The sequence below is a fragment of the Schistocerca nitens genome, chromosome 10 (genome assembly GCF_023898315.1).
Source record: "Schistocerca nitens isolate TAMUIC-IGC-003100 chromosome 10, iqSchNite1.1, whole genome shotgun sequence".
In the NCBI taxonomy this organism is placed as follows: Eukaryota; Metazoa; Arthropoda; class Insecta; order Orthoptera; family Acrididae; genus Schistocerca; species Schistocerca nitens.
In genome coordinates this window covers 78,974,350-79,002,132 of record NC_064623.1, presented here as the reverse complement: position 1 = coordinate 79,002,132, position 27,783 = coordinate 78,974,350, and the positions used below count along the sequence as shown (strand labels likewise).

At 41.4% G+C, this 27,783-nt stretch overlaps 1 protein-coding gene across 1 annotated transcript in view; it reads left to right on the top strand.

Moving 5' to 3' along the window:
* The window catches only part of LOC126210206 (nuclear RNA export factor 1-like), a 194,203-nt gene that overhangs the window by 136,955 nt on the left and 29,465 nt on the right, over positions 1-27,783 (top strand). The window contains exon 12 of the mRNA XM_049939386.1: positions 26,588-26,756. Coding sequence (XP_049795343.1) covers positions 26,588-26,756 — 169 coding nt within the window. The remainder of the gene's footprint in view (positions 1-26,587; positions 26,757-27,783) is intronic.

Genomic DNA, 27,783 nt, shown 5'->3' with positions numbered 1-27,783 from the left:
TCTCTCTTTCTCACATAAATTGAAATGGCTTTGGAAGACAATGGAAACCACAAATTAGAATGACATGGGTTTGAGTGCCTTAACCACTACACCAGGTCACTCTGAGTTTATTTCCAGCAGTGGGGAATGGTGGGGAGAGTTGTGTAGTATTTTAATACATTGAACTACAAGATTAGAATTCTCACATGAGACTGTGAAGAAAAAAAAAAAATGGTTCAAATGGCTCTGAGCAGTATGGGACTTAACATCTGTAGTCATCAGTCCCCTAGAACTTAGAACTACTTAAACCTAACTAACCTAAGGACATCACACACATCCATGCCCGGGGCAGGATTCGAACCTACGACCGTAGCGGTCACGCGGTTGCAGACTGAAGCGCCTAGAACCGCACGGCCACACCGGCCGGCTGAGACTGTGAAACTGGTAATATTCAGAATAATATTTCCAGAGTGAATTTTCACTCTACAGCAGATTATGTGTACCAGACTGGGACTCGAAGCTATGGGATGGGTCATAAGTCGGCCAGGGAAACTCAGTCAGTAGAGCATTTGGTCTGCGAAAGACAAATATCCCAGGTTTGAATCCCAGTCCAGCCCACAGTTTCGATCTACCAGTAAGTTTAAAGATAATATTATTTTAAACATTGGTGATTTTCTTATATTAGACCAGCCCCTCAGGTTTGATATGTTGTCAGATTCCTTCTCACCCTGTATCAATGAGTGACTGACTTATTTCCATTGTAAAAAATGCCTGTGGCTTTGTCAAATGTTACACATCCATTATTTTGCTTGTATATTGCCTTCCTTTTCGGTTTCCAGAGGATCATTTCAGAAATTCTATGCACATAGAAATTTGAACCAAACAGATTATTTCACACACACACAATCTTTTCTCTCTTTTACCAAATTAACAATTCCTTGATACCTCAGGGGCCAGATTTAGACTTTTAGTTCAATGTGCAATCTGTTTTTGTTTTGTGTGTTATAGTCATGACATTCACTGTTGTCTTTGTACAACGGAAAGTTATTACATACAAAGGTCAACCAGGAAAAAATATACTGGGAGGACCTGTGAAGGATCACCATTTTGCGAAATAAGTAACTTGTATGGTGAATATCACTCATTACCCTGATAGCTTCATACCTTTTTTTTAATTTGGGAACTATCCTATGACATTAATGAATAAAAGAATCCAAAAGAGGAAGCTTTAATAATATCTACTTCAGCCACAGAAGCAGTAATTCAAATGGTTCAGATGACTCTGAGCACTATGGGACTTAACATCTATGGTCATCAGTCCCCTAGAACTTAGAACTACTTAAACCTAACTAACCTAAGGACATCACACAACACCCAGTCATCACGAGGCAGAGAAAATCCCTGACCCCGCCGGGAATCGAACCCGGGCGCGGGAAGCAGTAATTCATAGTGCAAATATTGCTGAGCTATGTCTTTCAAAAAGATTAAGAATGTGGGTTGACCAGTTACATTTGCTGTCTCTATAAGGGCCCAGCAGTTTTGTATCCTCAGATTTTTAAATTGGTTGATCTCTACACTTTTTCTTAATTTTTTCAAGATTTCTTTGAGACATACGAAACCTCCTATAATGGGTTTTATCTGCATTGAGTGATAGACCATTTGAAGAAAACCAGTTTAAAATTTTAAACTGTACATATCTCGTTCAAGATGGTTGCCAGGCAATTCATCAGTGAGAATTGAAGTGTCGTCTGCAAAAAGGAAAATTTACTCTTTATATCGAAACAGAGAGGGAGCTCATTAATGAAAAAAATAGCCTTGTGGCACACTGCAATTTAAGGTCTCCCACTCAAATGAGGCAGATTCTCTCAATGGGTCATCAGCATTACAGTCTGATTCCAGTCCTTTAGGTATTACTGAAGCCATGAATAAACAGTACAGCCAAACCATATTATTTGGCCTTTTTCAAAAGAATTTGACGGTTTATGCAGTCAAAAGCTTTTGAGGGATCACAAAAAATACCTACTGGAGATATTCTTTTTTAATGGATCTTGATTTTTAAATGAGAAAATTGCTTGTTAATCATAAAAACCAGCCCAAAACCCAAATTGACTATTGTTGAGGAATTTGTGGAAGTTGAGATGATGAGAAGTATCACTACAGCTAGTTTTAGTGGACCAGGGACAAATCCTTGGAGAAGTGTATTGAACATGTTGCATAAGACTGAACTCATATATTTCAATATTCCTTAGAAATATTGTCTGCACCAATGGACTTTTTATTTTTTAATGACGCAATTATTCTTTCAGTATTATTTATTGAATAGAAGATAAGGATATCTGTGAGGTTCTGTTGCTGATTACTTTCTGTAGAAGAACCAGTGCTTCATCCACTTCTCTGCTGCTGTCAAAAAATGTTTGTTCAATATTTCTGCAACCATTTCAAATTTCTTTATAATATTGTCACCTTTTTTAATTTCTATTTGTGTCATGTTTCCTGTTTTTCTGCCAGTTTCCCTCTTTTATCACATTTCAAATTGTTTTTATTTTGTTTTCTAATCTTTCAGTTTTTATGCACATACTCTTAGGTTTATTTATTACCTTCCTTAGAGTGCTACAGCAAAGTTGTAGCGCTGCTGTTTCTTTGGGCCGAACAAGTTTTGAGAGAATTTTACATCATCCTCCTTGTTCTGCAAGATGTTTTTATTTCCGCAGTGAGCCAGATCTTCCTGTCACTGGTTACATGGCTGATTCTAATTTTTTTTTTCGAAAAGGTAGCTTCAAAGAGAGACATTAATTCATTTACGTGTTACTGACATATGTTTCACTGTAAACTGGGCTCCAATCTATCTCTTGCAGGCTGTAGATGAAATTTTTAAAGCTCTCATCAATCATCACCCTAAAAGATTTCCAATAACACTACGAACTGTCGCACAGATTAATGCCTGTCAGTGTAAGTCATTGACCATCATGGTTGGACATATTGTGATACCATTGACTCTTGGCTTATTTATAGGTATATTGTCAATCATATTTTGACAGTTATTAATACCCCTGGTTGGAAAATCCACCACTGGCATCACGTTAAAAGACTCAATTAAATGTTCTAAACCTACGTTACTATTGCTCTCATTTAAAAAATTTAAATTCAAATCACCTGCAGTTATTAAATTCTTGGATCATGTTACCTGTAGGAGCCCTGTAAAGTACTAACATTACAACTGGCAAGTCATTTATAGTAATCTGTACTCCACATATTTCAATATGTTCTCCATACAGTGACTCTTTAAATCTAATGCTTTGTAAGATGTATTATTTCTTTACGTAAATTACACCAACACCTTTCTCAAAGATAGTTCTGGAGTAATGTGTTGCTAGACAGTAACCATTAAGCTGCAACATTTCAACATCTTTCCTGTGGTCTTCACTGAAACATAATACATCAACCTTTACCCCTTGTGGATCCTCGAAGAGAACATAATTTCATTTACTTCACTTGTAAGTCCCTTTATATTTTGGTGAAAAATTGTCATTACTTTGTTATTTGCAGAACCTGCATCCGTTTGCCTAAAATAGGATCTGAGGGCATTGAAGCAATAGGCTCATTAACTGTTTCACTAATATTTTTGCTTGAAAAATGCTGTGATGAGATTGCTTGAGCCATTTGAGGGGGATATGTTTCGGGATGGAGTTGTTATTGTCTACTTCCACAGTTGTGTCAGTCAAAAGAGTACCTAATGCTTTTTTTTCCATATTAATTCCGGTAACAAAGAACAATCAGCAAAACAGAATGGCAACTGTAAATCAAGCATTGGTAAACTTCTATAGAAACAAAGTTACTCATATTGCACAGCAAACGTGCAACATCAACATTCAAGAAGGCACAAATTGCTGTCATTGGCGTAACAATAGCTATAGCAAAGTTTATCAACTCAAAGTCACGATGCTTGTATGGCCTGTCAAATTTTGTTATTGGAAAGATAGTGGACATTATACTAGACTCACTTTGTATATTAATAATTTAGATTTTTATGAGTTGTTCTTTTCCAGCCTGCTTAAAGGTAACAGTAGTTGTCCCTGTACATAAAAAAGAGACAGGTTATTTGTTGATAATTACTGTCTTCTCAAAGTGTATGACTGTGTGTCATCGTAGATGCACTGAGGTGCTATGGTATTCGAGATGCAGAGCTCACTCTTGTAGAATTCTATCTTGACAATAGCAAGCAGAAGATACACATTAATGGTATGAGCTTTGTATTCCCAAATATTTCAAGACACATGTCTCAAGGTTGTGTACTGGGACCCTTGTTGTTTATAATCCATATTAATGACATACCAAGTATCATGCCATGTAAATCTGTTCTTTCATTGTAATCAGAAATGACATAGGGGACCTAAAGGAACAAAGCCAACCTAAGAATTTGTAGTATCTGGTTTAAGGACAATGGATTACCTGTTAATCAGAATAAAACTGAAAATGTTATTTTTAATTTACGCAATACCAACAAAAATTGTATGTCTATTAAACTTCTGTGTGTAAGCTTGAATTCCAAATTAACCTGGAAACTCTATGCAGATTCTGTATGCACTAAATTTTCAAGAGTCATATACCTGATACTTAGACTTGGAACATGTGTGAGTGAAAGCAGGTCATATTACGCATTTTTTTCATAGCCGTATAACATACTTCATACTGCTTTGGGGCAGCTCCCCTAGTGCAGAGAGAGTTTTTATATGACAAGGAAAGGCTGTCAGATGTGTATTGAGTGTCCTCAAAAACAATTTATCTTGTAGGCCACTTTTAAAGAAGCTGGGTGTCATGACAGTCCCATCATTATTTGTACTTAGATGCCTGGTTTACACAAAAGAGAACACAGAGCTACACATTAAGGCATTCATTTCACTGTACCAATACATGTGACAAAGAAAAGATTGACCAACTGTTTAGAAGACTAAGCAAGACTCATAGAGGGAAAGACGAAAGGATGTGGGTTTTAAGGGAGAGGGTAAGGAGTCATTCCAATCCTGGGAGCAGAAAGACTTACCTTGGGGGGGGAAAAGGACAGGTATACACTCGCACACACACACACCCATATCCAACCGCACATACACAGACACAAGCAGACATTTGTAAAGGCAAAGAGTTTCGGCAGAGATGTCAGTCGAGGCAGAAGTACAGAGGCAAAGATGTTGCTGAAAGACAGGTGAGGTATGAGTGGCGGCAACTTGAAATTAGCGGAGGTTGAGGCGTGGCGGATAACGAGAAGAGAGGATATACTGAAGGGCAAGTTCCCATCTCTGGAGTTCTGACAGGTTGGTGTTAGTGGGAAGTATCCAGATAACCCGGACGGTGTAACACTGTGCCAAGATGTGCTGGCCGTGCACCAAGGCATGTTTAGCCACAGGGTGATCCTCATTAACAACAAACACTATATAATATTGTACAAAACTGACTTAAAAAGAAAGAAGGCTTTCTGTGTAATATAGGAATTTCTCAATTTTGCAAAAGAAATTAATTGTATTTTCATATGAAAATACATGATTTAACTGCTTTCTTTAATATAGTTATATGTATTATTATGTGTTATTCAGTTTTACAAACTATTAACATCAGTAGCACGCAAAATGCTCAAAGATGAAAATATATAAAAAGCTGTCATCAGAACCTTGACGATACTCCCTCCATTTGGAGAAGAGTCAGCACCTCGCTACAACACTTGAGTAGGTGTTTTATACTTGTTAGCGAATCTGTCACTATATTTGTGGAAAAAGATGGACAAATTACAGGTGTAGCTTTGATTAGGGTCACTAGTATCATAGGGAAAAAATTTCTCATGTCTTTCCAACACAAACAAAACAGGATTTTTCCAATGAACTAAATGGATTCCTGTGGGAAGGCATTACCTACAAACAAATCCGTGGCACGGCTATGGGCACCTGCATGGCACCATCCTATGCCAACCTATTCATGGGCCACCTAGAGGAATCCTTCCTAAAAACCCAGAATCCTAAACCCCTCACCTGGTTCAATTTCATTGATGACATCTTTGCTGTCTGGATTAAAGGTGAGGACACCCTATCCACATTCCTCCAGATCCTCAACAACTTCTCCCCCATTTACTTCATCTGGTCCTACTCAACCCAACAAGCCACCTTCCTAGATGTTGACCTCCACCTCAGAGATGGTTACATCAGTACCTCCATGCATATCAAACCTACTAATCACCAGCAACACCTCCACTTCAACTGCTGTCACTCATTCCATACCAAGAAGTCCCTTCCGTACAGCCTAGCCATCCTCGGTCGTCGCATCTGCAGTGATGAGCATTCCCTCTCAAAATATACTGAGGGTCTCACTGAAGCCTTCACTGACTGTAATTATCCTCCCAACCTTGTTCAAAAATAAATCTCCCATGCCTTATCTTTCCAGTCTCCCGAAGTCCCACAGTCCGGCCACAGAGGAGCATTCCCCTTGTAACTCAGTACCATCTGGAACTGGAGCAACAGAATTACATACCCCACCAGGGTTTTGATTACCTCTCATCGTGCCCTGAAATGAGAAATGTCCTGCCCTCTATCCTTCCCACCCCTCCAACAGTGATATTCTGCCATCCACTGAACCTTCACAATATACTCATCCATCCTTACACAACCCCTGCTCCCAATCCATTACCTCATGGCTCATACCCCTGTAATAGACCTAGATGCAGGACCTGTTCCATACATCCTCCTACCACCACCTACTCCAGTCCGGTCACTAACATCACCTATCCCATCGAAGCAGGGCTACCTGTGAAACCAGTCATGTGATTTACAAGCTAAGCTGTAACCACTGTGCTGCATTCTATGTAGGCATGACAACCAACAAGCTGTCTGTCCGCATGGATGGCCACCGACAAACTGTGGCCAAAAAACAAGTGGACCACCCTGTTGCTGAACACGCTGCCAAACATGATATCCCTTATCTCAATGACTGCTTCACAGCCTGTGCCATATGGATCCTTCCCACCAACACCAGATTTTCTGAATTGCGCAGGTGGGAACTTCCCCACAGTACATCCTACATTCCCCTAACCCTCCTGGCCCCAACCTTCATTAGTCACTGCCCTCACCCATCCAGCCCCCTCCCTGTTCTCATTCCAGCACTACGCAGCCGTCGTTTCACTGCCACACCCAGTCTTTTAATTTCTTTTTGTTTCTCTCCTTTCCACTACCTACCCCCTCCCCACCTTTTGTCCTGCCCTCCATCTAAACTGCAGCACTTTGCTGTCCGCCACCCTCACCACACTATCCCTCCCCCTCCCCACCCCAGCCTTCTCCTTACCCACACCCAGTCGCCACTCCAATCATGCACTGGTGCTGCAGCTTATAGTATGGTTTCAGTTGACTGAGGCTGCAGGCGTTTGTGCAAGTTGCGTGTGTGTGTGTGTGTGTGTGTGTGTGTGTGTGTGTGTGTGTGTGTGTGTGTGTGTGTCTATTGCTGACAAAGGCCTTAATGGCCAAAAGTTAAATGGTGTGAATCTTTTGTTGTGCCTATTGCGACTCACCATCTGCGATATATGGTGAATAGCATCTTCCCTTCTCTAATATTGTTACATTACATCCTGGATTTTCCATTGTTTGATTTTTGCTGTAGGTTTGGTTATAGAAAATTACCACTGGTAGTATGACTTCCTCCTGCAGGTAACTGTATATTGAAAGATGTACTTTGTTGACAGTGTGTTGTATACTTTTCATCAGATTACTCAGGAAAAAAGGTGAGTTGAAGGGAAAGGGAATCACACAACAGTGTCAGTGCTAGCGGGAGCAGCTACCTCACGGTACACACCCAATATAAATCTTCTTCAGACTTTGTTTGGCACTGGTCTATGCACTTGTTGTCAGACAGCCTCTTAGATTAAAAACAAGTACCAAACTGGGGCTCAAGCTAGAGTACGAACCTCAGTCCGACATTCAGTGCTAATCTATTAGGAAACTTCTGCATACTGTTCATGTTCGAGTTTTCTCTCTCCAATCCCACTGAGTGAGGTGTGGCAGTGGTTAAGATAGTGGACTAGAATGAATTCCAGAGCACAACAGTTCAGTCATGAAGATTCTTTTGAAAGAGAGACTACCAATTTCCTTCCAAAAACTGAGCTCATATTTTGTCTCTAATGAACTTGTCGACAAATGCTAAACGTTTCCTTCCCTCCAAATCAGAATAGTTCAGTTCTTCTTCTAAAACTTCATTAATTTTCTGCTCGCTCAACAAAAGTGGACTGAAGACCACAACATCTATACTAATCATAAAACTGTGAAACCACAGTGTCTGTCTGAGTGAACATGCTAATCTCCAAAACTAAGAGATGAATTTTCATGGGGTTTTCACAGATCACTTGGGGCAACATATAACCTTATTTCATCAAAATCAGATCATGAAAAGAAAAGAAAAAATATTGTAATTTAAAGTGTCATCTAAAATCATCTTCTGCTCTGAATAGTTTGGAGGTGTACATTAGTGACAACATAGTACATCAAAGAACCAATAGATGGCACTGCAATTCCCCCTCCCCCCACTCCTCCCAGTGACAAGAGTTTTGTCAGAAGTTTACATCACTGACAGAATCAAGTGCCACAGTATTATCATTACAAACACAAACTAATGTTGAATTTTCTTGGCTACAGTATGCAGATTTACTGATTTTGCTGTGTCCATTAAAAACTTGATGAATTTGCTGTGCTTCTTTCAACAGGATTCATTTATATTTTACTTCTTGGCTAGGAACAATGAATTTATTGAGAAGGTGATCCATTTTTACTGATTGAGGTGCAGAACCCAAAAAAAAGAAAAGAAAAAAATGGTGGTATGCAAAGGCTCTTCTTTAACTTCCGTTGTGCAAAGCTCAACTAGCCAACAATAAACATCAACTTATGTATGACATGTGGAGGATACTGGAATACTGAGTCCCACCCACTTTCTCTTCCCCCATGAACCATGGACCTTGCCGTTGGTGGGGAGGCTTGCGTGCCTCAGCGATACAGATGGCCGTACCGTAGGTGCAACCACAACGTAGGGGTATCTGTTGAGAGGCCAGACAAACATGTGGTTCCTGAAGAGGGGCAGCAGCCTTTTCAGTAGTTGCAGGGGCAACAGTCTGGATGATTGACTGATCTGGCCTTGTAACATTAACCAAAACGGCCTTGCTGTGCTGGTACTGCGAACGGCTGAAAGCAAGGGGAAACTACAGCCGTAATTTTTCCCAAGGACATGCAGCTTTACTGTATGATTAAATGATGATGGCGTCCTCTTGGGTAAAATATTCCGGAGGTAAAATAGTCCCCCATTCGGATCTCCGGGCGGGGACTACTCAAGAGGACGTCGTTATCAGGAGAAAGAAAACTGGCATTCTACGGATCGGAGCGTGGAATGTCAGATCCCTTAATCGGGCAGGTAGGTTAGAAAATTTAAAAAGGGAAATGGATAGGTTAAAGTTAGATATAGTGGGAATTAGTGAAGCTCGGTGGCAGGAGGAACAAGATTTTTGGTCAGGTGATTACAGGGTTATAAATACAAAATCAAATAGGGGTAATGCAGGAGTAGGTTTAATAATGAATAAAAAAATAGGAGTGCGGGTTAGCTACTACAAACAGCATAGTGAACGCATTATTGTGGCCAAGATAGACACAAAGCCCATGCCTACTACAGTAGTACAGGTTTATATGCCAACTAGCTCTGCAGATGATGAAGAAATTGATGAAATGTATGACGAGATAAAAGAAATTATTCAGGTAGTGAAGGGAGACGAAAATTTAATAGTCATGGGTGACTGGAATTCGTCAGTAGGAAAAGGGAGAGAAGGAAACATAGTAGGTGAATATGGATTGGGGGGAAGAAATGAAAGAGGAAGCCGCCTTGTAGAATTTTGCACAGAGCATAACTTAATCATAGCTAACACTTGGTTCAAGAATCATAAAAGAAGGTTGTATACCTGGAAGAATCCTGGAGATACTAATAGGTATCAGATAGATTATATAATGGTAAGACAGAGATTTAGGAACCAGGTTTTAAATTGTAAGACATTTCCAGCGGCAGATGTGGATTCTGACCACAATCTATTGGTTATGAACTGCAGATTGAAACTGAAGAAACTGCAAAAAGGTGGGAATTTAAGGAGATGGGACCTGGATAAACTGAAAGAACCAGAGGTTGTAGAGAGTTTCAGGGAGAGCATAAGGGAACAATTGACAGGAATGGGGGAAAGAAATACAGTAGAAGAAGAATGGGTAGCTCTGAGGGATGAAGTAGTGAAGGCAGCAGAGGATCAAGTAGGTAAAAAGACGAGGGCTAATAGAAATCCTTGGGTAACAGAAGAAATATTGAATTTAATTGATGAAAGGAGAAAATATAAAAATGCAGTAAATGAAGCAGGCAAAAGGGAATACAAACGTCTCAAAAATGAGATCGACAGAAAGTGCAAAATGGCTAAGCAGCGATGGCTAGAGGACAAATGTAAGGATGTAGAGGCTTGTCTCACTAGGGGTAAGATAGATACTGCCTACAGGAAAATTAAAGAGACCTTTGGAGAGAAGAGAACCACTTGTATGAATATCAAGAGCTCAGATGGCAACCCAGTTCTAAGCAAAGAAGGGAAGGCAGAAAGGTGGAAGGAGTATATAGAGGGTTTATACAAGGACGATGTACTTGAGGATAGTATTATGGAAATGGAAGAGGATGTAGATGAAGATGAAATGGGAGATAAGATACTGCGTGAAGAGTTTGACAGAGCACTTAAAGACCTGAGTCGAAACAAGGCCCCGGGAGTAGACAACATTCCATTAGAACTACTGATGGCCTTGGGAGAGCCAGTCATGACAAAACTCTACCATCTGGTGAGCAAGATGTATGAGACAGGCGAAATACCCACAGACTTCAAGAAGAATATAATAATTCCAATACCAAAGAAAGCAGGTGTTGACAGATGTGAAAATTACCGAACTATCAGTTTAATAAGCCACAGCTGCAAAATACTAACACGAATTCTTTACAGACGAATGGAAAAACTGGTAGAAGCGGACCTCGGGGAAGATCAGTTTGGATTCCGTAGAAATGTTGGAACACGTGAGGCAATACTAACCTTACGACTTATCTTAGAAGAAAGATTAAGAAAAGGCAAACCTACGTTTCTAGCATTTGTAGACTTAGAGAAAGCTTTTGACAACGTTAACTGGAATACTCTCTTTCAAATTCTGAAGGTGGCAGGGGTAAAATACAGGGAGCGAAAGGCTATTTACAATTTGTACAGAAACCAGATGGCAGTTATAAGAGTGGAGGGACATGAAAGGGAAGCAGTGGTTGGGAAAGGAGTGAGACAGGGTTGTAGCCTCTCCCCGATGTTATTCAATCTGTATATTGAGCAAGCAGTGAAGGAAACAAAAGAAAAATTCGGAGTAGGTATTAAAATTCATGGAGAAGAAGTAAAAACTTTGAGGTTCGCCGATGACATTGTAATTCTGTCAGAGACAGCAAAGGACTTGGAAGAGCAGTTGAACGGAATGGACAGTGTCTTGAAAGGAGGATATAAGATGAACATCAACAAAAGCAAAACGAGGATAATGGAATGTAGTCAAATTAAATCGGGTGATGCTGAGGGAATTAGATTAGGAAATGAGACACTTAAAGTAGTAAAGGAGTTTTGCTATTTAGGGAGTAAAATAGCTGATGATGGTCGAAGTAGAGAGGATATAAAATGTAGACTGGCAATGGCAAGGAAATCGTTTCTGAAGAAGAGAAATTTGTTAACATCAAATATAGATTTAAGTGTCAGGAAGTCGTTTCTGAAAGTATTTGTATGGAGTGTAGCCATGTATGGAAGTGAAACATGGACGATAACCAGTTTGGACAAGAAGAGAATAGAAGCTTTCGAAATGTGGTGCTACAGAAGAATGCTGAAGATAAGGTGGGTAGATCACGTAACTAATGAGGAGGTGTTGAATAGGATTGGGGAGAAGAGAAGTTTGTGGCACAACTTGACTAGAAGAAGGGATCGGTTGGTAGGACATGTTTTGAGGCATCAAGGGATCACAAATTTAGCATTGGAGGGCAGCGTGGAGGGTAAAAATCGTAGAGGGAGACCAAGAGATCAATACACTAAGCAGATTCAGAAGGATGTAGGTTGCAGTAGGTACTGGGAGATGAAGAAGCTTGCACAGGATAGAGTAGCATGGAGAGCTGCATCAAACCAGTCTCAGGACTGAAGACCACAACAACAACAACCCACTTTCTTTCATCACATGACTATATCGTCCCCTTCCTCACCACTTCCTATGAGAACAATGTGTATTATTGGAGGAGCACATAAGTCAGATCCAAATTCACTTAAAAGTTAATTGTGTCTGCTCTCTATCTGTGCTCAAGTTAGACTTACATCCTGACTGTTTCTTGTGGCCAGCCTGTCGTTTGCTAGTCTGCCTCTTACAGTAGTAATGCATATAACTACAGGGAGTACGTTAATTGGAAATCTGAGACTTACTCACCTGTTAACCAGATGCTTTGACCTGCCCTGTTGTACATAAAAGGCAGTATCTTGGATAGAGCTGGTTGCCAGCTTTTTGTACATTGTACAAAATTATTGAGGCTTTCACAGACACTTGTAGATGTTTTTGCTGTCGGCATGTATCTCAACAGCTTTGGCTAACTTTTCTTTAATAATTTTTCTGATGTTTTACCCGCTCGAGTATGTGACATTATCAGAGGTTCACCTTCAATTGCTGATGGCAGACCAGTGCAGAAATTGTCCTACCAGTCATCTTGACACAGAATTTTAATGGACCAACTGGTGCCAATCTTCAGGTGGGTAGGCTGATGCGCCGTTTAACCGGAACTGAGTTTCCAACAGAATCAGTAGTTCTTTTATACACTGCAGCTGACCACACCAAAGGTGCGTGAACAGCAGTGTTACTGCCATGAAGCACAAGTGAACCAGTAGTGCACCGGGGAAAGAAATAAGCAAAATGATATATCACTAGCAGAACGCTAATTAACTCCGTATCTGCACTCGGTGACGCCTATAGGCTGAGGATGACACGGCGGTCGGTCAGTACCGTTAGGGTCTTCCGAAACTCTTTAAGATGGAGTTTTAATTGGACCATCTCAAAGTTGTTTTTAAGCACAATGGTTACACTCACCAACAAATATGTTGTGCTCACAGTTGGGACCACCAGGCAAACCATAGAGGATAATTTTAAATCTGTTGCTTTTTTACCTTTTGCCGGAAGTGTATCCTCAAAAATTTCAAGAATTTTATGAAGAATGATATAAAAAGTGTATTTATGCCACCGACTAAGATTAGAGCACTTCGTGGTTCAGTGAAGGATGACTTGGGACTGATGAAACCTGCAGTATACGAAGTTCTTTGTCATTTTGGGTTGGCTTACATTGACAAAACTGTCTTTACTACTCAGAGCTGATGAACATCATTGTCACACTCATTTGCTCCTGCGAGGGAAATCCACAGTGGCAGAACACTGTCCTAAAGAGGGCATAGGATGATATATAATGAGGTGCAAATGATTGCTTTTGCTTCCCGCTAATGAGAATGTGTTCTAAAGGAATCTATTGAAATTCGGCTGTCTGGTACTATTATTAACAGGGATAAAGGCTTCCCTAAGTAAGACATGGAACCCAGTTTTATCTAATCTTAAAAGACGATCTTTGTTTCGACGAGTGAATTCCTTTAATTAGTGTTCTGCTAGCGATATATCGTTTTGCCACTGCTAGGTCACTTGTGCTTCAGGGCAGCAGTGCTACTGCTTGTGCATGCTTGGTGGGGCAGCCACAGTGTATAAAGGAGCCATCAATTCTGGCGAGTTTGTGCATCAGCATACCCACCTGAAGATGGTGGCCAGTTGGTCCATTGAAATACTTTAAGTTGAGTACATTATCCATCTGGATATACTACACTCCTGGAAATGGAAAAAAGAACACATTGACACCGGTGTGTCAGACCCACCATACTTGCTCCGGACACTGCGAGAGGGCTGTACAAGCAATGATCACACGCACGGCACAGCGGACACACCAGGAACCGCGGTGTTGGCCATCGAATGGCACTAGCTGCGCAGCATTTGTGCGCCGCCGCCGTCAGTGGCAGCCAGTTTGCCGTGGCATACGGAGCTCCATCGCAGTCTTTAACACTGGTAGCATGCCGCGACAGCGTGGACGTGAACCGTATGTGCAGTTGACGGACTTTGAGCGAGGGCGTATAGTGGGCATGCGGGAGGCCGGGTGGACGTACCGCCGAATTGCTCAACACGTGGAGCGTGAGGTCTCCACAGTACATCGATGTTGTCGCCAGTGGTCGGCGGAAGGTGCACGTGCCCATCGACCTGGGACCGGACCGCAGCGACGCACGGATGCACGCCAAGACCGTAGGATCCTACGCAGTGCCGTAGGGGACCGCACCGCCACTTCCCAGCAAATTAGGGACACTGTTGCTCCTGGGGTATCGGCGAGGACCATTCGCAACCGTCTCCATGAAGCTGGGCTACGGTCCCGCACACCGTTAGGCCGTCTTCCGCTCACGCCCCAACATCGTGCAGCCCGCCTCCAGTGGTGTCGCGACAGGCGTGAATGGAGGGACGAATGGAGACGTGTCGTCTTCAGCGATGAGAGTCGCTTCTGCCTTGGTGCCAATGATGGTCGTATGCGTGTTTGGCGCCGTGCAGGTGAGCGCCACAATCAGGACTGCATACGACCGAGGCACACAGGGCCAACACCCGGCATCATGGTGTGGGGAGCGATCTCCTACACTGGCCGTACACCACTGGTGATCGTCGAGGGGACACTGAATAGTGCACGGTACATCCAAACCGTCATCGAACCCATCGTTCTACCATTCCTAGACCGGCAAGGGAACTTGCTGTTTCAACAGGACAATGCACGTCCGCATGTATCCCGTGCCACCCAACGTGCTGTAGAAGGTGTAAGTCAACTACCCTGGCCAGCAAGATCTCCGGATCTGTCCTCCATTGAGCATGTTTGGGACTGGATGAAGCGTCGTCTCACGCGGTCTGCACATCCAGCACGAACGCTGGTCCAACTGAGGCGCCAGGTGGAAATGGCATAGCAAGCCATTCCACAGGACTACATCCAGCATCTCTACGATCGTCTCCATGGGAGAATAGCAGCCTGCATTGCTGCGAAAGGTGGATATACACTGTACTAGTGCCGACATTGTGCATGCTCTGTTGCCTGTGTCTATGTGCCTGTGGTTCTGTCAGTGTGATCATGTGATGTATCTGACCCCAGGAATGTGTCAATAAAGTTTCCCCTTCCTGGGGCAATGAATTCACGGTGTTCTTATTTCAATTTCCAGGAGTGTAGAAGGCTACGTAATCACAAATAATGTGCGCGTAGTGCAGTACTGCAATACTTGCTGTACTGTGGAATCGTCCCCATAAAGTGTTATTCTAACTGTAGCTGTACTCAGGGCAGATTTCAGAGAATTATACGAGTTGCTACCCAAAATATCCGAGAATTTCATTATGCCGGTCAAACCAGTAGCAGTACAACATTCTGCTGTTAGATGTCTCGAGGTACGTGCCTTAGTTACTGTGGAACAAAGTTGTATCTTTGACGCATGCAGTTGTGGGTTTTAGTGGTGCGTGTCAGGACATGCTTCAGTGCTTCAGCAAATTGTGGAATGGAAAATGTGAAGGAGCAATGGATTTGCATCAAACTGTGTTTCAAGTTGAAGAAAACTATAGCGGAAACCCAGTGCATGCTGACAGGCATTTGGTGAGAGTGCTCAAATCAAGCAAAAATATTTGAGTGGTTCTAGTACTTCAAGGAAGACTGACAATCTGTGGAAGATAACCGTCAACATGCACAACACCAGAAATGATTACAAAAATGCGAAACACAATTCGTGAAGACCGAAGGCAGTTAATTCACGATGTCTGTAATGGACTCTGGCTGTTGTATGGTATGTGACAGTGAATTCTAACTGATGAACTGAATACAAGACAAATTGCTGCAATGTTTAGCCCTCACCTTCTCAGCATCAACCCATGAGAACTCAGATTGAGACATATTCTGAACTCCACCAAAGAGTTTGAGATTGTTCAGAATTATTATCCAGAGTTACAAGAAGTGATGACCCTTGTGTCTGTGGCTATGATCCAGAAATGAAGTAGCAATCATCACAATGGAAAACACCACCTTCTCCAAGGGCGGAAAAAGCTCGACAGGTTTGCAGCAACATGAAGTCAGTGCTGATCATTTATCTCAACATTCAGGGAATAGTGCATAAGGAGTTTGTTCCACTTGATCAGACTGCAAATGGCAGTTTTACTACGTGGTTTTCAGGTGACTGAGGGAAAAGTTGAGCACAAATGCCCAAAGCTGTAGAAAAAGAAAAGCTGTTGGTGCACTACGACAACATACACACCTGCGCACACCTCACTCATTGTGAATGAATTGCTGGCTAAAACAACATAGAAATGGTCCCCCAACCACCCTACTTGCCAGACCTAGCCCCATACAATGTCTGCCTGTTACTGAAGATGAAAATCACTTTGGAAGGGAGACGTTTTGATTTGACTGAAGACATCAGAGTGGAACTGCAACAGGTCCCGAACATCCTTCAGCCTGCAGACTTCCAGGAGTGCTTCCAAAAATGAGAACAACACTGGGATTGTTGTGTGCATGCCCAAGGTGACTACTTTGAAGGTTACGGAGGACATTGGGATGCAAGCATAGTTTTTTAATTTTTACAGTGAAATTCTCGTATATTTTGGGTGTTATGTGGTGCTTAAAATTCTGTGTCTTTAATGATGCTGTATCGGAAGCTCTTTATCTGCCTTATGCCATTAGACCAAGTACTTAAGGAATTCGATCCACTCACCACAGATGAGGCCTTGCTGTGTAGTATGACCATGGGTCAGTGTATTTGTATAATCTGGAAAAAGACAATGGCAGCCAAAATGTTGGAGGACTGCTTGTTTCTCTGCTATGCAGAAAGTAAGCAAGAATCGTAAAAATGCGTAGTGACTTTCCCTTTCTTGCAGATTTGTTGATACCTTACTGCAAATTATCTTTAGTAAACCAGCTATTTCAAGGCAACAGGAATACACACTCTTAGAAAAGGTATCTGAATTGCTCTTGAAAGCCAAAGGTGAGAAAAGCATGGAAAAAATGCAACAAAGGCGATAAAATTTAGACAAACCCCAAGCCAAAAAATTGAGCGTTCCTTAGCAAATAGAACTGGATACATTTTCAGAAGAGGAAGAAATCATCAGGTATGAAAGTTGATTATTGTCTCACCTCAACGAAGTGTTGTATGACTGGTATGACTTGTTCACAGCACCTGAGAGTGAACTCTGCCAAGGATTCTCCAGTGTCAAGTATTTGGCCAAGTAGTCCATGAGCGTAATGTGCAAGCGAGTGAATACAAGTACTTGCATTATACACATTGTCCAAACATACTGATTGAAGTTTCCCGTAATTTCCTCAGATCGTTCATGCTGAAAGTTAGCACAGTTCTAGTAACATCTCAGAGCCATCAGCTTTCCAACTGAGGCTCGCATTGTGCGTGAATTGTGTTGTGGATGCTAACTGAAAAATTCTTAAGAAAAACAGTTGCAGATTTTTGATACAGACACTGACTCAGAATGGTAGATTTTTCAGTATCAGAAAATTCTTATGTGCAGTATCTTACAGTATTTCAGTATTTCATCCTGGGGCTACTACTTTTCCAGATATATGTTAATGACATTTTCCTTCAAATGTATCAGATAATTCTACAGCCATTTTGTTTGTGGATGAGTTGGCTTGGCCATTGTAGATACACATGAGGAATGGCATAATATAAAGAATCATGATTTGGGGAGAAACACAGCAAATAGATCAACTATTAACTGCAGCACAACTCTGTATCTCCATTGCTTTTACAGTAAATTCAGTTTCCATTCAAATTCAGCATTTTAGACAATAGAAGACAGTGTCTGAACAGACAGTATTTATTTTATTAAGATTCATTACTGGTTTCAGCTTTTCAGCTACCATTAGGTCTAACACATAGGCGTGTAATTAGCACTGACATTTATAATCTAACCCAGTAGAAAAGTCTGGGTTTTCTCAAGAGGTACAGGTGGCCTCATTTCATATTCTTCTTCTCTTCTTCTTCTTTTTACCAAGGTTTCATGATTAGTGGAGTCAAGATCTCTGTGAGTGGTAGTAGAGAGGAAACATTCGTGGATGGCAAACATTCATGACCTCTTGCAGAAGCTGAAAGCAGCCGATTCTGGTGTTAGGATATTTTATAGACTCATCACCAGCAATACACTGAAACTTGGGTGCGTCATACACTTTCATTCCTTGACACCGTAGGAAATTATTTTGGGACAAATGATCGAAAGCACGAAAAGTTACATGGACTGTGGTTGGTACTCATCCACACGAGTAATAAAAGGAATACACTAAACTTCAGTTACATGACAAATCACAAAAAACTTAAAAGGTGTATATTCAACTAAATACTTAGGGATTAGAATTACAGTTAACTTAAATTGGAATGATCTCTTAGATAATGTTGTGGGGAGAGCAAACGAAAGACTGTGATTTATGGGAGAACACATAGAAAATGTGACAGGTCTACTAAACCGACTGCTTATACTCCATTTGTCTGCCCTTTTCTGGAGTATTGCTGTACAGTGTGGTGTCTGTATCAGCTAGGATTGACAGAGGACATCGAAAAAATCCTAAGTAGTGCAGTTCGTTTTGTATAATGGTGATATAGGGGAGAGGGTGCCACAGCTACGATACACGAATTGGGGTGGCAATTATTAAAAAAGGCTTTTTTTTTGTGGCAGAATCTTCTCATGAAATTTCAATCACCAACTTTTTTCTCATAGTGTGAAAATATTTTGTTGGCACCCACGTACATAGGGAGAAATGATCATCAATTCATCATAATAAAATAGCAATCAGAGCTTGCATGGAAAGATTTTAGTATTTGTTTTCTGTGCATACTGTTCCAGAGTGGAGCAGTAGAGAACTAGCTTGAAGATGGTTCGATGAACCCTCTGCCAGCCACTTAATTGTGAATTGCAGAGTAACCGTGTAGATGAAGATGTAGATCGTGATAATTTGTGACCCTCGTGCATGCCTGTATGTAACCTTTTGACTGCAGTGCACTCCTCTGACATTTGAAAAGTATTTTGTTGCAGTACTGCTGCTGGACTTGTGGCTCACTTTCATTTGCTAACATTTCAACAGATATCTTCTTAATGTACAATATATATGACTTCATTTTCAGTTAGATGTGAATGTTTTTTAGTTTACACACATCACACATAACAGTTTGCTGTAAACTCAACAAATGATATTTCCAGTATTATTTCCGTAGGTCATGTGTGTTACCACTGTGCTGTGAAATTGTATGAGGCATGTTAAAAAATTAAGAGAACTCAGTTGTTTTAAAAATTTATAAAACATTTACAGATTTGCAGAGGTACATCCAGAAAGCTGTTTGTCAACCTAGTCACATTCATTCTCGATGTACTTGTGTGCCGAAGGATGAATTTTCTGTACCTTCATAAAAAAGGTCTCACCCTGCGTCTTCAGCCCACTGTTTGGCCACACTCTGGATCGCATCACCGGTAGGAATCCTTTTTGCACCCATAAACAACCTCAGAAAGGTGAAGGTTCAAATCAGGACTGTCTAGCCAATCAATGTTCACTACAAACCATTTCTCTGATCTAGTTCACCATCTCGTTTGCCATAGTTGGAGGGCACTCACTCTTTAGTTCACTGTGAACATTTGTTCTGCCAGCTTTAAACTCACAACCCCAATTGTACTTATTGGATGTTTTGTCACACCATCCCCCTAAACAATTTTTATTTTGTTAAAAGTCTGAAATCGTGTGTATCTCTTGACACTAAGAAACTGGAGTATGTTCCTGAACTCACAGCTGGCAGTATTAGGAATAGACACACTAATTTCAGCACGGCACTAGAACAAGAATTTTCAGCCGACTGATACAAACATCCCAACTGCAACACATTGTCCTAAAATGCAGTGCTACCAACTTTGTCCAAAACAAAAAAAATCGCTCTGAGCGTGCATCAGAGGCTCTTTACACTTTCTTTCTGGAGGTGCCTCGTACCATTATTTTTGACTTCTGACTCATCACCCTCATTAAACTACTTAAAAACGTCTGAAAATTATTTTTAATACCAGTTGTTCCAATCCACAAAACACCTGTAGTTATGTTGGAATCAGAAATGTCCATCTATGTTGAGCATGAACCTGAGAGCGAGTTAGAAAGTTAATTACCTTCAGTCATTTTAGTTAAAGTTTGGTCAACTTAGCTCGTTTCTCAACAATAAATGTAGATTCTTCTCCATTGTAGATTCTTCTCACCTGCATTCATGGCTCAGTAGTCTTGGTGGTTGATTCCTTTCTGAAATGGCTGCAAAAGAGGTCTCCAGCTTTTCTACCTCCATGCATTAAGTAAATAATAAGATGTTACAGATTGTATATTTCATCAAAATGCATTTATTCAGTATCTGGTGACTGACACACACACACACACACACACACACACACACACACACACACACACACAGAGTCTCTGGCCCTTGAGGCCAGACTGTGAGCAGCAGCATGTGATGGGAGAGGCAACTGGGTGGTGGGGGTAAAGTAGTGGCCTGGTTTGGGAGAGGGAGGGGTAGCGGGGCACTGGAGGGGTACAGTAAAGTGCTGCTTGTGGGAGCATACAGGGGCGAGGTGGAGAGAGGGTACGACAGCTAGCAGCTAGGTACAGTCGGGAGGTTCGATAGAGGGAGGTGGGGGGGGGGGGGGGGACAGAAAGGGAGAGAAGTAAAAACTGTGGGTGCATTGGTGGAATAGAGGACTGAAGTACTGGAATGGGAACAGGGAAGGGGCTAGGTGGGTAAGGACAATGACTAATGAAGGTTGAGGCCAAGAGGATTACGGGAACATAGGATATATTGCAAGGACAGTTCCCATCTGTGCAATTCATAAAAGCTGGTGGTGGTAGAAATGTTCCAGATGGCACAGGCTGTGAGGCTGTCATTGAAATGAAAAACATCATGGTCTGATTGCTCAGCAATGGGGTGGTCCAGTTGTTTCGTGGCCACAGTTTGCCAGTGGCCATTCGTGCAGACAGACAGCTTGTTGGTTGTCATGCCCACGTAGAATGCATCACAGTGGTTGCAGCTTAGCTTGTAGATCACATGACTAGTTTCAGAGGTAGCCCTGTCTTTGACAGGATGGGTGATGTTTGTGACCGGACTGGAGTAGGTGGTGTCTTGCATCTAGGCCTGTTCCAAGGATATGAGCCACGAGGCAAGGGATTGGGAGCAGGTTTTATGTAGGGATGGACGAGGATATTGTGTAGGACCAGAGGCTGACAGAAAACCATTCCTATCAGGCACTGCTGCTTGCTAGCCTCAGGATCCAGAGACTGTGGTCCTTTTTTTGTGAGTTGCATTTGCATGAGTATGTGTGTATGTTGTCTGTTTCCGAACAGAGGCCCCATTGGCCGAAAGCTCAGTCTGACAGTTGTTCTGTTGTGTCTATCTGCAACTCAGCATCTCCGCTATATGGTGAGTAGCAACTACCCTTTTCATAACATTGTCACTTTCCATCCTGGATGGTGAGTAGCAACTATCCTTTTCATAACATTGTTACTTTCCGTCCCGGATTTTCTATATTTAGTTTTAGTACAGAGATATATGGATATAATGGTTATAATGAGTGAGTTGAATTTTATTAATATTTAATGGAGAAAATCGGATATCTTAATTCATCTTTCAGAATAATTACAGAAGCCATAAATCTGATTGTAATTCAGATTTTTAATATTCATGACTTCTTATATGAATATGACTGAAATTCACCAAAAATACAAAAGTCATTATCTTTCTTATAAAATAAATATTCTTACATTAACTTCATGTATTATTTCTGTCTATAAAACCTATGATTATTTGGTTCTAACATCAAAATTATATAAGTACAGAAGTACAGTTGTGATCTCATTTGATCATTTTATGAGCCAATTTTTATTGGTTTCCCCAGATGCATTGACCAGTCCATATTGGCAGCAGTAAATACTCCCAACCATCCCATTATTTGTCCAAAACCCAGAATGGAAAAAGCTGAAAATAGCGAGCATGTCAGGAGCATTGAGCACCCTGTGTGTAGAATGCAACATTCTTGGCACATCCTCCAAGTTTTGCATGTTCCAGTAGAAACATTAACAGTTGGGAATTCCTATGCTGACAGTTGAAATGGAACATGGATGGCTTTTGGTATGGTGTTAATGTTACATATCCTGTGTAACTCTTTGATGTCCAATGTTAACAGATTTATTTAGTAAATTTCTCTCGATCACCTCTCTTGACATTTTCTGAGTGGCCCTGCTAGTCAGTTTCACTTAACTGCAGTTTTTACAGGACTTTGTCTCCTTGTGCGTGAATGGCTGCTGAGAGGGAGAGTGATAATTGTCTTCCAAGCTGATTGGGTGACTAAGCTTTAAACCTTGTGTATTGACACTTTCTTTTACAGATCATCATCTCTCAGTATACAATTTCTTGTACAATATGGGTTAACAGATCTTTTTAAAAACTAATGTTGCTTGACAAGATCAAGACAAGAAGTTTTCCTACACAAACGAGTTCGACAGCCATTTTTCAGGGGTTTGTCATGGCAGCCATTGTAGCCGTGACCTCTTTTCTTTTCCTCCTTGCCCTCTAAACACCTTCAAACCATGATGCCAAGGAATAAGCAGTTTTTACAGGACTTTGTCTCCTTGTGCGTGAATGGCTGCTGAGAGAGAGTGATAATTGTCTTCCAAGCGGATTGGATAACTAAGCTTTAAACCTTGTGTATTGACACTTTCTTTTACAGATCATCGTCTCTCAGTATACAATTTCTTGTACAATATGGGTTAACAGATCTTTTTAAAAACTAATGTTGCTTGACAAGATCAAGACAAGAAGTTTTCCTACACAAACGAGTTCGACAGCCATTTTTCAGGGGTTTGTCATGGCAGCCATTGTAGCCGTGACCTCTTTTCTTTTCCTCCTTGCCCTCTAAACACCTTCAAACCATGATGCCAAGGAATAAGCAGTCCCACACAACAGGTGGAGATGCTCCACTCGCAGATGCTAACTCGCTGTCCTCCTTTGTAGATGTGATGGGTTTAAGATGTTCTCCCATGTGTTCATATCATAATAATATCTCCCACGATGTGATGTCCCAACATTTACGTACTACTAAATGTCACAAACATCTTTCATCGTCACAGACTTCTGGAAGTGGGACATAGAAATGTCATGTCATACTTCATCTACCCCCACTGAAACAAAAGATGTTGTGTAAACCATCTTAATCAACTAATTACACAATCCCTTACATCATGGCTCATAACCCTGAAAAAGACCTAGATGCAAAGGGCTACCTGTGAAACTAGTCATGTGATCTACAACCTAAGCTGCCATCACTGTGCTGCATTCTGTGTAGGCATGACAACCAACAAGCTGTCTGCCTGCATGAATGGCAACCGACAAACTGTGGCCAAGAAACAAGTGGACCACTCTGTTGCTGAACACTCTGCCAAACATGATATCCTTCATTTCAATGACTGCTTCACAGCCTGTGCCATGTGGATCCTTCCCACCAACACCAGCTTTTGTGAGTTGCGCAGGTTTGAACTTTCCCTGCAAGATATCCTATGTTCCCGTAACCCTCCCGGCCTCAACCTTTCTTAGTCACTGTCCTCGCCCAATGCAGTGTTATGTGGCTTTATGCTTAATTACAGACTTATTATTTTATCAGTTGATTCGTTTTCACCTAGTAACGCCCACTGTTTACGTCCTTCTTCGTTGCTGAGCGATGTATCACTTTTCGTTCTGACGCCTAAACTCTTCCTTTCCTATATGTTTACTACTTTTTATCTATGTAAACGATGAACTATTGGTTTTGCCGTTTAACAACTTTTTAATAACTGTGGAAGTATTACAGGCATCGGGTCCCACCTAATGTGTCACCCGCCTATACGTTTTACATGAACCTTTTAAGACTCGATCGATCTGTTTACAAAGAGAAAGCAGAATATCTCTTCCTTCGACGTTGTCCAACAACGACCTAGGAAGCTCGACGCCCTCGCGGCCCAGGCTCTTCCATGGCTCGTGGTAGTTTGCGGCATTCATTTTATTCCTTGCCCACTTGCCACTATGTCGAACTTTCGTGGTGATCGTTGGGCAACGTCTTCCACATTATCTGCAACATAAATAAACTTTCTTCCCACAGTATTTCTGAAAACCCAAAAACAAACTGAAAGAACATAATAATAATAACTGTTCTTACAATTATTCATATAAGTCTTGGTCGATTTAATGAGGGGTGGAACAGGCCTAAGGCTTGTGACACCACACAATCCAGCCCCTTCCCTGTCTCCATTCCAGCACTGCACAGCCGTCATTCCGCCACCACACCTAGTCTTCCTATTTCTCTCCTTTTCTACCTTTTCAGCACTTCACTGTCCGCCACCCCCACCATACTATCCCTCCCTCTCTCCCCACTAGCCTCATCCTTGCCCCCCACCCAGTCACCACTCCCATCATGCACTGGTGCTGCTGTTCACAGTGTGGCTTCAGTTGCCTGAGGCTGCAGTCGTGTGTGTGAGTTGTATTTGTGTGAGTGTGTAGTGTGTGTGTATGTGTGTCTTTTGTTGACGAAGGCCTTAATGGGCGGAAGCTATAATTGTGAGTCTTTTTGTTGTACGTGTCTGCGACTCAGCATGTCCACTATATGGTGAGTAGCAACTTTCCTTCTCATAATATTCTTTATTAACACTTTCTCTTAAAAAAATTGAAGTGTCGGCAGAAGTGCCGACACCGTGTTGTTTGAGGAGGCCGAAATGCACGCTATAGCTCACGCAGGATGGCGTGAGGTCTGAAACAGGATACGTAATGAATGCTATAAAGAAAAGTATGTAGCTTCTGGAATACTTAACTTTAATTCATAATTGTAGAACATCGCTCTTGATGATACAGAAGTATTATAGCAATTGAATACAGCGCCTTGCTAGGTCGTAGCAATTGACTTAGCTGAAGGCTATGCTAACTATCTTCTCGGCAAATGAGAGAGTCTTCGTCAGTGTCTGTTGCTAGCTACGTCGGCTGTACAACTGGGCGAGTGGTAGTACTTCTCTCTAGACCTGCCGTGTGGTGGCGCTCGGTCTGCAATTACTGACAGTGGCGACACGCGCGTCCGACGTATACTAATGGACCGCGGCCGATTTAAAGCTACCACCTAGCAAGTGTGATGTCTGACAGTGACACCACAAAAATCATATCTCAATATATAATCTTGTATAAAATGTGGGTTGACGGAAGACAAATGGTGTAGTGTGGATAAGATTAAGACAGACCAGTTTGACACTCATTTTTCATGGCGTTCATTGTAGCCATGACCTTTTCTTTTTTTCTCTGTAGCCTCTAAACACCTTCAAACTGTTATGCCACAGAACAAGTGGTCCACACACAGCAGATGGAGATGCTAATTTGCCGTCTCGCCTTGGAAATGTTACGGGTTCAAGAGTGTCTCCCATCTGCACATATAATAACAATATTTCCCACTTTGGGGTATCCTGATACTTACTACTAAATGTAACAAATATCTTTCATTGTAACAAATATCTTTCATTGTCATGGAAGCCTGGAAGTGGGGCATGTCATTTCATAAAAATGTCATGTCACACTTCACAATGCTGTACATCTGCTCACTTGTGAGACTTAACTTTTACAACATGTTCTTGATTAAAACAACAGCAGTGACCAATTAGTAAATATATGGCAGAGAAACAATGTTTATGTTGTGACTACATTCTGAGGCACTGTTCAGAAAAGTGTGTACGGCTCTGGAACAAATGTTTTTCAAGACAAAATTGTTTTCTGCTTAGTAAATTGCTTTTCTTCCTGCTGGTGTTATTTAGATTCATATAATAGTGTTGTGGAGGATGTAATTCATTAAAATCAATAAAATAATAGGTGGTACTGGTCATATACAAATTCATTTCACAAGTGTTTCAGTAAGATACATGGGGAAGTATGGAATCTGCTGATATAAAGACGATTTAGGCTCGTGTAGGTGATCCAGTCAAATCACTGCAGATGAAGACTGGCACAGCTCAACAAATAGGCCACAACCATCACCTTTCCTTTTGTTGCCCAATATTAAGACGTGTGAAATTAAGTACATTTTTATGCCATCTGTATATTATTGTTGTGTTAATTGTTCTTATCATAAAGAAATTTCAAAGTTGCACGATTGATTAATCTGACGTATTAAAATTAGTTCTCGGTAAATTATAGATTATCGTAAGATTTTGTTTTTTTCAACTGGTATAGAGGTCCAGCTGAATAAAAATAGAGTAAAAAGAATGGCAATCGGAGTTCATCCTTGATAATTTTATGGGATAGATTTGTAATGTGTGAGGGGTTTCACACATGCCGCAATCACTTGCAGTTTCAGTGCTAATGTCACCACTATTTGCTGTCAGATCACAAAATTATGAAGAAAGTTTTTCTTGGTTCCAGATTGTCTGCTTACATTGATGAGACCCGAAACCTGTTACGTTGCTCTGATCTGAAGAAGGCGAATGCTGCACTAACACACGGCTCAGAGGAAATCCTCGAAAGGTTATCGAGCTTACCCACTACACAGCACGATCCCTACACCTTCGCTGTGGATCTTTTGGTACATACGGTGAGTTACTCAGCTTCAGTTAATCGGTTGTACAACCACACCTGCTTATGTACTCTGGAAGCCACCATAGTGTGCACAGTGCAGATGGATTATCTCATGTAGCATTATCATTCACTTATCTGTTCCATTTCCACATGTTGGGCATGAAGAATGACTGCCAGTAAGTCATGACACTGAAGGTTTATGTGTGCTATTCAAATGGTGGAAAGAGTGGACGGAGACACACACACACACACACACACACACACACACACACAGGGGGAGAGAGAGGGGGGGGGATCTATCAGTTCTTGACTGCTTCTTTTACAGCTTATATATGTACGAGGCATGCTCAGCAAGTAAGTGCACTGTGATCCTAACAGTCTGTGATTTTTTGTTTTTTGAGAGTTCACAACACTGAGTGGTAGAAAGGGATACCCTGACCAGAAAGAGCATTGCAGGAACACAGTAGTGTGTAAACTCATGTTGTAGTGACCAGCTGTGTGAAAGATGTCAGTAAGAAATCCTGGTAAGTGCGAGTCATGTGCTTCCTACTTCCGGAAGGGATAACACAACAACACAACCAGATTTTTTTCACGAGTCAAAACATTTTATGACAAAGGAGTTCTGAACAGAAAAGCTGTTTTTAAGTGGTGGAGGCAGTTTAGTGGAGGCTGACAAATGTTATGATGAACGAGGAGTGGATGACCTTCCATTTTTACTGATGAGTTGCTCCAAAAATTCGAGGAAACTGTTTATGAAGACTGCTGATTGACAGTGGATGAAAATTCTGTGATGTTACCGCAACTCTCCAGAACTCTTATGAGAGTCACAGAAAAGCTGGGCTAGTGGAAACTATGTACAAGATGGGTCCCAAAAAAGCTTACATAGCAGCACAAGAAAAATCGGGTCAGTAAGAGCCACGAGTTTCTTGAGCTACTTGAATTGGAAAGTGAGGATTTTTTTTAGCTCTATTGTGACTGGAGATGAAATGTGGATGGTTCATTACACACCTGAGACAAAAAGACAGTCTCCATTGTGATGTCAC